At 41.6% G+C, this 14,925-nt stretch overlaps 1 protein-coding gene across 20 annotated transcripts in view; it reads right to left on the bottom strand.

The window, feature by feature from the left end:
- Pid1 (phosphotyrosine interaction domain containing 1) overlaps nucleotides 1–14,925 on the bottom strand; it is a 216,261-nt gene that overhangs the window by 106,822 nt on the left and 94,514 nt on the right. For 16 of the 20 annotated variants that reach the window (XM_063237187.1, XM_063237184.1, XM_063237194.1 and 13 more), the window contains one exon: nucleotides 3,411–3,671. In XM_063237187.1, coding sequence (XP_063093257.1) covers nucleotides 3,411–3,659 — 249 coding nt within the window. In that variant the 5' untranslated portion in view covers nucleotides 3,660–3,671. The remainder of the gene's footprint in view (nucleotides 1–3,410; nucleotides 3,672–14,925) is intronic. The other 4 variants (XM_013157695.3, XM_063237201.1, XM_023566934.2 and 1 more) reach the window with 1 other exon arrangement.

The raw sequence follows: 14,925 nt of genomic DNA, 5'->3' as shown, positions 1-14,925 counted from the left end.
AAAGCCCAAATCAAAGGCTCTGGAAAGAGGACCAGATGTTATTAGCCTGCCAGGGGATGTGGATACACACAAGGTTTCAGCAACATTTGTCATTTACTTGGTCAGTCATCTACTCCCACTTGGCTGGGCAACGCATCACCTGGGGCCCCTACTCTGATTGCTTTTTCCACAATCCCATACATGCAGAAGATTTCCAAAGAACACTAATTCAGTAAACGTTTACTAACAAGGTGAAAACATCTCAGAGTCCACAGCGCAAGGGAGGAGGAGGCAGGTGTGGCAAACTATGGCTGCTGCGGCAAACTATGGCTGCTGCTGCAAAAGCCAGCATAGCTTCTGATTCAGCTCCAGTAAGAATCCTAACGCAGTGCACTCACTGGGCTGTGTAGTTAGATAACTCCACCCCAGAGGGGGAGAAATAGTGGCAGCAAAAGCAAAGAACACACAAAGACCCAGCTGCCCGAAACATGAATAGCCTGGCAAGGCAATCCTGCCAGGACCCACCGCGAATACAGATCAGAGGCAAGCAGAAAAGCTGAGACGAGCGAGGGGTACAGTCACGCTGCCCTCCCCTCTCCTTTCCTTCCCTCCTTCCTGCCTCTTTCTCTCCCTAGATCTAGAGTTATGCAAGCATAACTTGAGAAGCTTTAGGATAAAAAGGACAAATTCTGTGTAAAGATGGGGAGTCCCAAACACTGGCCTTGCAGCTGGGCCTGGGCTACATTGTGTTCATTATTCCTGAGACACGTGAGTCTGAGACCGAGACCCTTCTGCAGCTGGCATCCTGTAAGCTGAGCAGCTCACGAGCAAGAATCAGAGAGCAAACACTGGACTCTTTACTGGAACATGAGGGGGGAAAGTGGGGGTATGAAGTCTGTACCCCAAAATTTCAAATCTTGAACATCTAATCTTTTTTTTTAAACAAAAGGATATGACTTTGAACATAACTGTTATACTGCCCTTGAAAATTAAAGATTGCCCCTCGGGCATGCACGCTGCTAAAAAGTCAAGGCACACAGCTGAGCGTGTGTCGTTTGACAAATCGCACAGAGTACGTTTTCTTCCTTCAGACAGAAAGATAATTCTGGAAAAGACCTCAAGGGATGTTGGCCTGGATCCCTGATTCCAGGTTATGATTATCTAAGCCTGGAATCTTCGCCTCAGAATTTCTAGGGACGGAGCATTCATAATATTTTTACAGCCCAGTGGAATGTGTTTTTCACCTTGAATGCAGAAGCTCCTCCCTGAGACCAGCTGAAACCACCACCAACTCCCCTTAGTCCCCATGCCCTGCCCCTCTCTGGTTCGCTGTCCTGAATTCCTACTCTGATTTGCCTCTTAGCAGTAAAATAAATAAACACAACCCAAGGCAGTATGCAGAAAAACTAAGTGCATGAATCTTGAACTCTATACGCTTTTCAGAAAAATGATAGTTTGAGATTCCCAAGTAAATATTTCTCTCTCCTTACACACACACAGACACATGCTTTTCATGTGTAGATTGGATCTGTAAGTCTTTTTATTCTGTAACTGTTTTTTAAAAATTCCTTCCCATTTTAAACATAGACTCCATCAAATTAAAGTCTTTTCCCTACATTCATCCCTACTAACTTTCTCACATACTGGTCTCATGTTCCCTCAGAGGACCGGAACGCAAAATGATATTACTAAATCTCCTAAAAGATGTACAGGGAAGTGTATCTTTCAAATTCACTTTCAAATGCAAAGAGGAGTTGTGTGATTCCTTTACAGCATTGATTCACCAAAAGCATGACATAAAAAAGACCCACGGCCAGTCTGGGCACTCATTCACTCTTTCTAGATGCTTCTCAGCCACTGGCAACTGCTCTTGGGAAGCTGAGTTGCCAGCTTATCCTTACCAAAGTTACCACTTGTCTTAGACACGTTTTACTCATCGCTGAGTCAAAATACCTGATGCCCAAAGTTGGGAAAGGAAAGGTTTATTTCTTATAGATTTTGGAGGTTTTAGTCCATTTTTAGTTGGCTCGAAGGCAGGATGGCATGATGGGGCCACAGTTTATGGCAGCTGCAAACAAGAAGGTGGAAACTGACAAGAGAGAGAGTCATGCCTTCATCCTGCCATGACATTGTATGCTGGCTCCACCCCTATGTGGCTGTAGCACTGACACCATCAATCCAAGCAATAGACAATGAACTAGTCACAAATGCATAATGCAAATGCATGAGGCCTGGGGGCCACTGACATAAACTATGACATCACTGAAAGGTGCATTTTCAAGTGGACTCCTTTCTTGCCTAAATGCTCATTATAATTAGAACTACAGGCCCACTGGGTTCCACCATTCACTGCTTTCTCAGGGTCTCCTGGTCCACTGGCCTCTCTCTTCCCATTCCAGACATACCAAGAATATTCCTGCATCAGCACCCTCTGTTCCTCCTATCAGCAAGATGCTTCACAAACTGGCTCTCCCCTCCCATTTCTCAGTTGGCTGTTAAATTCCATAAAGACACTGAGTCTTCCTCATCCAGCACCCAGTGCCTGGCCAACAGGGAGCAGCCAGGAATCACGTGTGGAGTGAATGGACGTGTGTGAGGTTTTGTACAGACCACTGTCGCCAAGCCTGCTGTCGTCTTGAGCTTGACCACAGCTCTCCAAGAACTGCTTCTCCCACGATGAGACACAGAGACAGGCTGCATCCACAGTTTAGAAGAAATTCATCTGTGCACATGCATTTTCCTTACCCCTTAATATATTTTCACTCCTCAAAGTAAATTTCTGATGGCAAAATATACATAAAATGTATTTTATCATTTATCTCTGAGCTGATTTCTAGATTTAGCAACTCAAGCAGAAACAACAACATCTGAGAAAAATCTGAAAGCTTACCAAAATGATACACTTTGTGTCTAGTTTTGTTTCTATGTCAGTGTTATAGTTCACACAAATGAAACATGTTTTCTTACGGATTTTGAGGCATGAATATCAGTATACATTCTGAATGCAAAATCACCCCCCAAGGACCTAGAAAACACCATCTTTGGAAAATCTGGTTTTCTGCTTTACACTTTTCTCATTCTTTAAAATATGTTTTATTCAGATTCCAAACACAACAGGAGGAATGATCAGGAAGGAAACTCAGATTTCCACAGAACTACAGAATGTGCAGAAAGAACATCATTCTACTCATACATTTTAAACCTATCTTTCTAACATGTGTCCCACAACTACAAAAAAAATGTTATGTTATTAAAAACATAAAGTAAGGGGCTGGGGATTTAGCTCAGCGGCATAAGCGCCTGCCTTGCAAGCAGGCAGTCGTGAGTTCGATCCCCGGTACCGATAAAAACGAAAAAGGCAAAAAAAAAAAAAAAAAAAAAAAAAAAAAAAAAAAAAACATAAAGTAAAATGAGATGCAGATTCACGCTACCATCGTTGGATGAGTGTGTCTTGGCAGCTGGCTTCTATCTGTGAAACAAGCGTCAAGGCCACGTGTCCGGAGCCTGTCCCATCCAGAGAGCCCCAGCTGCCCGTGTGTCCGTACCTTGCAGCCACTGTGCGTCCTGGTCTTCATCAGCGGGGCGGTGGTGCACAGCTCAATGGCCTCCGGCTCGTGGAAGATGACGGCTGGGAGAGGTTCCTTCTTCAGTGTGAGGACATTCAATTTAGACTTCAGCATGGTCTGGAAGTGCTGAAAAGCAAATCAAGAAGCCAAAGGTAGTCAGATCATTTGGGTTTGTACAGAGGCCACCTGTACATCAAACTCAGTAGCAGAATCTTTATCTCATTAACTCTGCTTCGGCAAATGAGGCCAAGAGACATTTATTAAAACCTAAGAGGCAAGATCCTATTGGATAGTCAGATAACTAGTCAGATAACAACTGTGGGAGACAGCTGATTGCTATGCAAGTCCCCGAAAACATGGATTGTTGGTGGAGTCACCTCACCCTGGACCTTAAGTTTGAGCAGCTTTGCTAGGATATCATAAAGATGAATTCCTAGAGATAGCATCCATGCAGATTTAGCTACACCAGTAAACATCCTCAGAGGAGGATGGAATAGGGGCTATTTTAGAGAAAGTCCAGTTATTACAGAAGGATATGAAAAGTAGGCATCACATCTCGGCTCTGCCTGCCCCAGTTCTTTCATGCACCAGCTGTAGAAGCCTAGAAAAGTCACTGTTTCCCACTGGGCCATTTTTATCTGTTGTTTTGAGCCAGGGAAAATCCTTTCTATATGCCACTCTATGGGCACCAGTCTTGAAATATGCCCTTAATCTAGCCGTAGTTAATCACTACCATCCACACTGCTCCATCCAAGGCCGTGACCTTCACTGGTCCATTATCACAGCACACCAACTGGTCCCATCAATTTCAAACTTGACCCTACGCATTCTATGCTACAGAGGAAACAGAGGGACCCTTCCATACTCCAGTTGTGGTACACAATGCTCCTGTTCAAATACTGCAAATCTTTCCATTTCCTTAAGGAAAAATCCCATATCCTCACCTTGGCCATTAAGGCCATGCATGATCCAGGGGCCCCACTGCCTCCCAATGGACTTCTTATTCTTATAAGAATAAGCCAAAGACACATGGTCCTTGGGACCTCTGAATATGAAGATCATGATCAAATGTCATCTCATCGTTTTTTATCAGTATTGTCTAATGTCACACACACACACACACACACACACACACAGAGCTGTTTTCATGGGCCTGTGACAATCACATCCTAAGCTATGCTCATGCTTCCGGTTTAGTTTAATGCTTTTGGTTTAAAGTCACCACCATCTCAAAATTCTTCCTCACTTTGTCTCTGAACTTGTGCTTTGTGTGTGAAGCCCAGTGGGCCAGTAGCACACTTAGGAGCAGAGGAGAATCTATTCACAACAGGAGCGTCTCCCACCCTTGCCACCCTCCTGTGCCTGTGGTGACACAGTCTTCTGATGGCCCCGTGACAATCAGAAATTCAGCGAGAGCCAAAGTGAGCACATAGTAAGCACGTCGAGCCTCTGACTAAGCGAACAGGGGCAAAGACAGCCCAAGAGGCCACCCTTCGGGTCCCAAAGATTCTTCAAATGCAGAGCGAAGTCATTTGAGGTCTAAGAGACACGAGTGATGAAAGCATTCTGCGTGATCCTGTCTTACACTACTTCCTCATATTAAGCAACCATGTACACAGAAACGCAATGCCACAGGAGGAAGGGAAAGGTGGCAGCCACGGGGCCCCTCTTCCAGTCCTTCCTTCCTTCCTGATTGGAAAAGTGGAGGTGAGCTACAGTATTTGATGCGCCAAGAAGTGAAACAAATACAAACAAGCTAGTTTTGTGCAGCATTTTCTCTGTTCCGATGAAACCAAACACAGCCTAAACTGGAAAATGCAAATTGTGCCATTTCGATTATCACATTCTAACCTTGGCATTGAAAGTGAACGCGGCAGAATATAAGGGTGCACAGGTCGTTCATGCCACTAATCTAAATCGTCCATTTTTTTCTTTACTTAGCACAGCACTGGGTAGCAAATAATAATCACAATAAAACAGTTACTTTTCCAGAGGTTCATAAAAAAGGGAAAGATGTTCTGTTTCAGATCACTTAGCAGGATTTTTCCCCCTGTGGTTTTGAATAGGAGATTGTGAATTTTCACTTTTTAGGGGGCTTTGAAAATCAGGTAAGCAGCTTGGCACACACATCTGCTCACCACTCTCTAGCTCCTTCCCCTGCTTCGTTACTCTTATCACTCATTTACCATCCTGCTAAAGTTATGTTTTGTTTATTCTAGTATGTTCCATGAAAATATAAGAGCTACAGGAGTCAAAACTGTTTTATTCAGTGAAATATCCCACCAGCCCAAAACACAGCCCAGCACACCACAGAGGTCTGAGAAATATTTGTGGAAGGTAATAAAAACAATGCAATAAAAGTACAACATGAACCACAAATTTAAAAATGATGATCTCTGGATCAAGGTAGATAGACTGTCCCTCCTCACTGCCCCATCCAAGGGGTTCTTTCTGAACCTGCTATAGTTTACAGAACAGAAGAGTAAACACAGTGAGTAACAACACAGAGACATGAGCACCTTCATCTAAGTCTAAACTGCCAGAAACAGCCCCTAAAAAGTCTATAAAATCCAACATAAGGCTGCAGAGGTTTGGGAATTTATAGTGGGACAAAGCTTGTTTTTCACTAGTCTTCCAAATGAAGACTAGAGCTCCCAACTGGTCATTTGGATGGCCAACTCTTTGCATCAATTCGGACTCAGTTATTCAACCGAACCCTAAACCAGGCGTTGTTGTGAAGGTCTTCTGCAGATGTATGAAAGCCCATAGTCAGCTGAGTTAAGGTAGGGGAGATAATCCAGGTAGAGCTGACTCAGTCAGTTCAAAGATCTAAAGAGGTGAGCCCAGGCTGCCTACTGAAGAGGACGCTGCCCCAGCAGATGCCAGAGCCTCCCCGTGTCTGAGTCTCAGTCCATCTTTCCTGAAAGTCTTCCTTACAATTTCAATTTGGATTTCCTGAGCCAGCTCCTATAACAGCAGGAGCCAACACTTGTAATAAGTTCATTGATATACATCTCCTACATCTGTTCTCTGGTTGAACCTTGATAGACACAGCTATCAAGTGAAGTTGCCAGCTCTGATCCTTTCTAAATGGGGAAATCAACCTTACATTTCCTAGAGTATTGGTTTGGCGGGGGACAGAACAGGAAGAGAGAGGGAGAGAAAGAGAAGAGAAGGAAGAGAAAAGAGAGAGGAGGAGGAGGAAGAGAAGGAGGGTGGGAGAGAGAGAGGAAGAGCGAGGCTTCACATTAATCTGCAAGTTTCACTCTGAGAGACCAGGCGTTGTACACTGGTGTGCACACCGGTGCTTCCACTGCTTGGCAGAGGAGTTGAGAACCCACAAGGCAGGTCACCGAAAAGGCAGAAACTGCAAGCAGGAAAACGTCAGCCAGCTTCAGCACAATGTGCCGTGGGGCGTGCGCTACCCCACGCTCCAGAACCCAGCAGGCACGCACTGACTCACCCCACACACCTGCCTCAATGCCTGTCCTCCACCAGCACGGGGTCAGCTACTGCCAGAACAGAAAGAAACTGCCAGGCTCTGCGGAAGGGCTCCTCACACCTGGTGGAGACCCAGTGACAGGCAACTAACACTACAGGAGTACATTTAGACAGCTGAAAGGTTTTGTCTACAACACAGGAAGGCTGAATATAGGAAGTGAACACAGGAAATGCCTTTTTTTTTTTTTTTTTTTTTTTTTGAGACAGGGTCTCTCTATGCAGTTCAGGCTGGCTCACTTTGTAGTCCAGGCTAGTCTCGAACGTGCAATGATCCTCCTGCCTCAGCCTCCAGAGTGCTGGGATTCCTGGAATGCTCGCCCCACCCCACCCAGCTAGTGTCTTTAATGTTTTACTCCTGTGGTTTTGCCTTTCTTGTTCACTATAAAATGACAAAGGTAAAATAAGAAAATTTAAGAATACATCTTTTTATAGCAAAGGAACATTGTATAAGATATTATCCCAAACAACAGCAAACATTTAAATAAAAACATATTTACTACAGTAAAAGACACATTGCTTCTGTGCCTTGCGTACACTTATTTCATTGATCTTGCCAATTTCTGAAGTGGTTCTGGACACTAATTCCTGAGTATCTTTTCACGGCTGCCTCCATGTCCTGAATTAATTCAAAAGTTTTACAGCAATTTCTGTCAAACGAAAAAAAAAAAAAAAAAAAAAAAACACTACACTGGCCGGGGATTTAGTTCAGTGGCATAAGCACCTGCTGTTGGTAAGCACAAAGTCATGGGTTCAATCCCTGGTATGAAAAACAACAGCAACAAAAACATTACAGTGCCTCCTTATCTACCTTATTCACCAGATGTGGCACCGCTGTGTAACTTCTGATTCTTCCCCAAGGTCAAAATGACCATGAAAGGTAAATATTTTGAGTCAATTCCGGAAATCGACACAGACAGGACAGTGCATCCAAAGACACATATGAAATAGGATGCTCAGAAGTTCTTCTGGAAGTCACCAGAATGATGGTACATGTGAAGCAAGAGGGAGTATTTTAAGGGGATTAAAGGCAATGTGACTATTACTGGAATTTTTTTTTAAAATCTAAACATTCACTGTAGTTTTTTACCACATATGTGACTGATTTGCTGTTGGAAGTTTTTACTAGTAGAAGTATGAAGACCACTCTCCCCTCCCCACGTATTAGTACACACTGCCTTGTGGAGTGGGGCACCCCACAGCTACCATTGTGACCCAAAATGTATGTGACATTAACTTGGCATCTCAGTACCACACGTCCCTCGCCAAGGACACTGATTCAGAAAAAACTCAATGCTGACTAACAGACTCTTCTAAAAGAGGTAGGGTCATTGGTCTAGAATGAGAGTGCTGAGACGCTGCTGACCTTCTGACCCTTCAAGGTCATTCCGACAGAGACAAGCAAGCCTGAGAAACACAGCCTTGCCTTCCTTGCATCTCTGGATGCTGTTGTCTCTGAACTGTAGCTGCCCAGGATTACACCTAGAACACCAACCAATGGTGCCTGGTCTGCACAACTAGAGTCTAGTGATTCAAACCACTTTCCAAAGATTAAGTCACCCACGAAAGCAAAATGGAGCCACTAACAAAAATTGCAAGAAGACATCATCAATTGTAAACTGCAGACATGCCAGGTAACATGTGTGTCTTCGGCAAAAGTGAAAGTTGAATTTCTTTGAGCAGATTAAGATTTAATGCGAAGTATTCATTAATAACCTAAAGTAGGGAGGAAGTGTGCTTCTCAGGTCATCCATGTTTAAGATAAAGCCCTCAGCACTGATGCCATAATGAGATAAATTCTAAGTCTCAGGAGATAGTGCACCTGCAACCATTCCCAAATCAGTGGCAGGAGCTCTTCCTGGGATGCAAAGACCCAGATATCACATACACCCTTGTACATTCCGGGCCTCAGTTTCCTCCAGGCTGTCAACTTTAGGTGCTATGTTCTGCCACATCAAAATGACATCTTTGGTTCTTTGCATAAACAGGTGCAATAACAATAATGCAACTTAGAATATAACCAAGTAACATATATAAAGGCAATTAAAGAGGAATCAAATAGAAGAGCGTGGAAAATCAACTGTTTCCAAATCAAAGACGCACAGAGTTCCATAAAGAAAATGTGTTATTCATCCTTAAAGGGAAGTGAATAACATTGTAGAAAATTAGGGCACTGCCCTGGACAAATTAAACAAAGCTCAGCTTTCTGCATTTAGTGCTTTATGTGTGATCCCAAAATAGAGCCTCTAAATCAAACCCCATTATGTGTCGGGGGTAATCACCATGCCCTGTATAATTTTACAGTTGGCGCTGCTGCCTACTCCTATTCAGACATTAATCTCTGACAGTTTAGCAGGCGAGGATTTACATATTTTACCAATTCAAATTGAGTGTACCCCACCTTTGTATTGATTCTGTATCCCAAATATAAAGCATCTTTGGAAGGCAAATCCTGCTTCCTCTTTCATAAGATAACTGGAACACTAGCCTCACTCACAGTAGAAGGAAGGCATTAAGATTTTAATCTTTTATCTATGCTTGCATTTTGAAGGCTGACTATAATAGTCAGTTGTAACTTGCAAATTACTGATTCAGTAATGCCCTAATCACGCTTCAAAAATATCACAAATGTTCCTCTGCAGAGAGCCTCAAGGAACAAGTTGGCGAATCAGATTAATGGAAAATTTCAGTGCTCCAAACAAATGTTAATTTGTATAAGTGCACAAAAATCAGTAGGGCTTTGACATTCCAGTCATAATTACATTTCATTTTATTACTTTGGGGGGTATGTAAAACTTAATGAAGCTCACTTGTGCTTTCCTTGCATTGTATGCCACTTATTTTAAATAATCTATATTCAGGCCATGTATATAAATAACAACGAATATATTGTCTATGGCTGTTAGTAAGGTACACTGCTTATCTTTTTAAGTGTAAATTCCTATAACTGCTTTAGCATTTCCAAAAAATAAAAGTAAAAGTATAAAAGTAAAAAAAAATTAAACAGCAAATAATTATGAGTAAATGAAAGAAAATTTACTTAACCAAATTCAACTCTTTTTTTTGTACTGGGGATCAAACTCACAACTCTGTGCTTGCAAGGCAGGCACTTATGCTACTGAGCTAAATCCCCGCCTCCAAATTCAACTTTTACCTAACCATTTTAACGCAAAAGGCTTTGTCTGTTGCTTTTATCTTCTTGTAGGGTAAAACAAGGTTGTATGAGCTACCAGAATTGAGGAAGTAGACACAAAATTGAAGCATTTGATTTCCAGAATTAATTTTTAAAGCAGTTTAACAAGCCAGTATTTCAAAACCAGAAAGCTGTACGTGCATTTGGCATTTACTACCTTTCTGCAAATCATTCTATTTAATTGTTTTATTCAAAAAGTTGAGGATTAATTTTAAAGGCCACCATCTAAGTTTTCACAACTTTTGAAGGCTGTTGATAACTGCTGAAGAATTGGTTATTATTAAACTAACTGAAAATATTCATGTTCACACATCCACATTTACTCATGCAGTTTTGATAATGGAGACCATTTTCCTCAACATCTCAGATTCTGTTAGGAGATTATGAGAGAGATGCACAAAATACATTAATGTCCAATCAGAGGCCATGCGAACGCCCCCGAATGGCTCACTCACTGAGACCAGTGTGTGAGTGTGTGTGAATCGCGGAATATATGTCTATCTATCCATCTACCTATATCTATCTGTATATAGCTATATCTATCTTTAGCTATCTATCTATATCTATGTCTATCTATATATATAAGATAGAAGGATAAATATATATTCCCCTCTTCACAGGGGATACATCCAAGATGCCCAGTGGAATCCTGAAACCACAGATAATATTGAACTCTGTATATATTGTTTTTTTCCTATATATGCTTATTAGAAAGCATATTTTATAAATTGCATATAGCAAAAGATCATTAGTAATAATTAATATGAAAATAGAACAATTATAACAAGACTGCATGCTGTACTAAAGATAGATAAATACCATCTCACTGTCTGGCACGTCAGAGCCACAAGCGTCACTCCTGGAGCACTCCGGGGCACTACCTGTAAGACAGGAGCCCTGAGGTACTGTGACAGTTGAGCTGACAACCAAGATGGCGACTGAGTAACCAACAGGCAGGTAGAATATTTGGTGTGCATACCCAGGACAAAGGCAAGATGCATGGGACAGAACAGAATGGCTACTCAGAACAGAGAACAATTTAAAGCTGAGAAGTTGCTTATTTCTGGAGTTTTCCATTTAATATTGTATACTGTTGTTGGCAGGGATTAACCAAAGCTATGTAAAGTGGAGCCACAGATAAGGGGAGACACTGTGTGTACTCTATTGTACATGTGTGTAAGTGCATGTATTTCAAACTGGTAACAAAAATCAGTAAGTGTGCTGCTTTCTGAAGTAATTGCTGTCAGCTTCTGAGCTGTTTTTCTATATATAAACAGCTGAGTTATTTTTTCTGTCTTCCTAATTGTGAACAGTTAAACAATCTATTGCTAAACCACGGATTGCCTGCCACCAGCCCAAAAGTGTACTTGGTCACAGGTCTCCTTTATAGATTCACAGGTATGATTAAAATTTGAGTGGCGCTCAAAAATTGAGATAAACATAATTAAAGTGTTCATTTCATTACCTTTGAGAAATCAGAAGATCTGCAAAAGAAACGGACATTCCTCAGGGCAGCAATTAGCTCCTGCTGGCTGCTGCAGCTGCCCCTCTGGACCTGGGGCAGGTGGCAGGGTCTTTCTTTTCCCCCAGGGCAAGCTTTCTCTTCTATAATAACTACCAGTGGGTTTTCAGTAGTCATTTTATGTCTTCTTGAATTCATAACTCTCCATTATTTGGTTGACCATTATGGACATTTGAATTTGCAATTCCTGATATAAAATGACAAATGCTAGACTAGCACAGAACAAAACTTTTGCACATTCATTAAAAAAATTCAAGTACAGCAGAATGAAACCATATCTATATTTAAATTATGAAAATTGAACCAAGAGTGTATGAGCAAGTGGATGATAGAAGTATTACTATAAGTAGCCCAAGATGTGTGTCATTCCAATCAATGAATAAAGGTCAGGAATGAGCACATATGAATCTCCTCTTCCCTAAAACATATTCCCACTTGCCCCTGATGGCACTGAACTTCCAAAGACCCAGTAGTTCTCTGCTTTTATATTCAGCTGCAGTGAATTAACAGGAAGCAGTGACCCTCACTTTACACAATCAAATTAATTTGAACAAAAGCTGTAAGACAGAGTTTGTGAGGCACCGGGCACCAGGCAATGAAGGACAGCAGCCCCTAAGAGAGGGAAAAAAAACAAGAGAAGCCAGGCAATGCCCAGCTCACTGCCTTGAAAAAGTTTGCAGGACACAGTGCAGAGAGGAGAAATATGGGCAAACTCTGAGCTAAGAGGACGGAGATGAAAGGCAGGGGAGACAAAGAAGGGAATCGCACAGAGAGAGCATTCTGTAAACCTTCAGAGGGTCTCTTAAATATTCAGCTGACTACTGATCAGCATATGCATGAAAAGAAACTATCCAAGGCTGGAAAAGGACCACTGGAAAGGATTAGAGCTCAGACTCATACAGCCAGTTACTGCCTATTCACACCAGCCAGGAAAAACTTGGGAGGCACAGGGCACTGGGTAGAGTACTCCGCAAGATCAAGTCCAGTGGTCAGGAATTATTAGGTCTAGACTAAATGTTGCTCTGGTCCATCCATAATCTTTTTCTAAAAGAAAGATCCAAAAGGGTCAAATCGTGCCAGGCAGGGACTGTAATCCCAGCTACTCAGGAGGCTGAGGCAGAAGGATCACAAGTTCAAGGCCAGCCTGGAAAATTTAGCAAGATTGTCTCAAAAAAAAAAAAAAAAAAAAAAAAAAAAGACTGGAGCACAGCATAGTGTACAGAACAAGACTTTGGGGTCAATCACCAGCAATGCAAAAAAAAAAAAAAAAAAAAAAAAAAAAAAAAAAAAAAAAAACAAAGAAAAATGTTTTCAAGTAATCAATGGAACAATAGCAACAAAAAGTTGAAGAATAGCCAACACTCAGCAAGGTAAAATTCAAAATGCTGACATTCACTGAAAAACAATCACTGGACATGCAGAAAGACAAGAAAATAAAACTTACAAATAGGTAAGTCACAGCATCTACACAGATGTTATACTGTAGTGAGCAGGTAATGACATTAATACTGTCTTCCATACGTTTAATATCTCACAGGATGCTTTAGCAAGTGACAAAGCAAGCAAAGGCAATCAATAAAAATTCCCATATTTGAAAGAGAACATTATCTTTATTCCCATGCCATCATCTGACACTCATATGTACATGCAACATAATCTTCTGAAGTTACTTGAACTAATGGATGCATTTAGCAAAGTTGAGGAACATTAATACACAAAACAATCATTCTTCTGAAGCCTAGCAAAGGTTATATGTCCATAGAAGATTTGTACATAAATATTCATAGTAGCTCTGGTTTTAATAGTGCAAACCTAGAAAACAACCCAAATGTTCCTTGTCAGGTGGAGAAGTCAACTATGCTAGAATCATAGTCTTATTTTATTTTGCAGTAAAATAAAAGGAGATAAACTTTTGATGCACACTAGAACAGGGGCGACTGAGCAAATAATTACCCTGAGAACACAAACGAAAGGAGAACAGGTTATCTGATCCCATTTATATAAAATTCTAGAAAATATGAAATATAAATCAATGTCTAGTGACTGGGAAAAGCCTTATGCAGATAAGAAATTCGGAGGCGATATTTTATGAACCCACATAAATATCCAAACCTATCAAGTTGTGTGCTTTGAGTATGGATATTTATTGTGCGTATACCTCATCAAAATTACTTTTCAGAGAAAACAAATAGTTTCATGTGGCTTTTTAATCCAACTAAACTGCTTCACCCAGTGCTCTATACTACAGGGAAAAAATGCGGACTCAAGCGTACTAAAAAATTAATCCTGACCTCCAAGGTGGTCCTAGAGATTCCAAGGCAGAATTTTGACTATCCAAGATTTTAACCTTGCATGCTGACTTTAGGTTTTTAACTCTTACAGTGACATAAAATTAGTAGCCTGTGTCCTTTCCCTCGGGCAAATGGCTGAGTTTAGGACGGGGCAAGGAAAAAAGCACCAAATGAGTCTAAAACATCGTGGTGAGTCCTAGACTTAGACAGTGCTGAGCAAAGACTAGGGACCATCAAGGGGCTACCGCAATCAGTGTGAACTCTCTCAGGGCCCAAGTCAGGCGATCAGAGCAGCAAGAAAAATCATTATTGTAATGAGTTTTAATCCACAATCTACATAGTAAATATCAATGAGCAGTGGAGATGGATGGAGAGAGAGAAAAGAAGGGGAAGGGAGAGGGGAGGAAAGGGAATGGGGAGAGGAGGAGAAAAGAGAGGGGAGCAGAGGGAAGAGAGAGGAAGGCAGGGAAAAGCAGAAAGATGAACTTCTTACAGAAGAACCGTACTTTACAGACACGATAAATCTAAAGTCACCACTTAGCAAAAAAAAAAAAAAAAAAAAGTAGTATTTTTTCACACACAAATCAATAAGACCAAAATTAATGAATCAAATATGCTGGAATTCAAGGCATTTATGCTGTCTCAAAAAATCTCCCCCAGAGGCCACTTACTTTACAAAGAGAAATACAGAAACGTGGGCAAAACCTGGCAGACATAACTTAGAACAAGGGCCCAGAGCTACCACCTCCACTGACGAGACCTCTGCCACCGTCCGTCCGTCCTCTGTGTAACACTGAAGGGCACGGTTCTGCTGGTGTAACACTGCCCACCAAAAAACGAGCAGGCTGAATTGAATTGCTAGAAGATTCGCACAAA

Source organism: Cavia porcellus, unplaced genomic scaffold (assembly GCF_034190915.1).
Source record: "Cavia porcellus strain 051 isolate PalLab524CR breed Dunkin Hartley unplaced genomic scaffold, mCavPor4.1 scaffold_26, whole genome shotgun sequence".
Lineage (NCBI taxonomy): Eukaryota > Metazoa > Chordata > Mammalia > Rodentia > Caviidae > Cavia > Cavia porcellus.
This window is presented reverse-complemented; position numbering and strand designations above follow the sequence as displayed.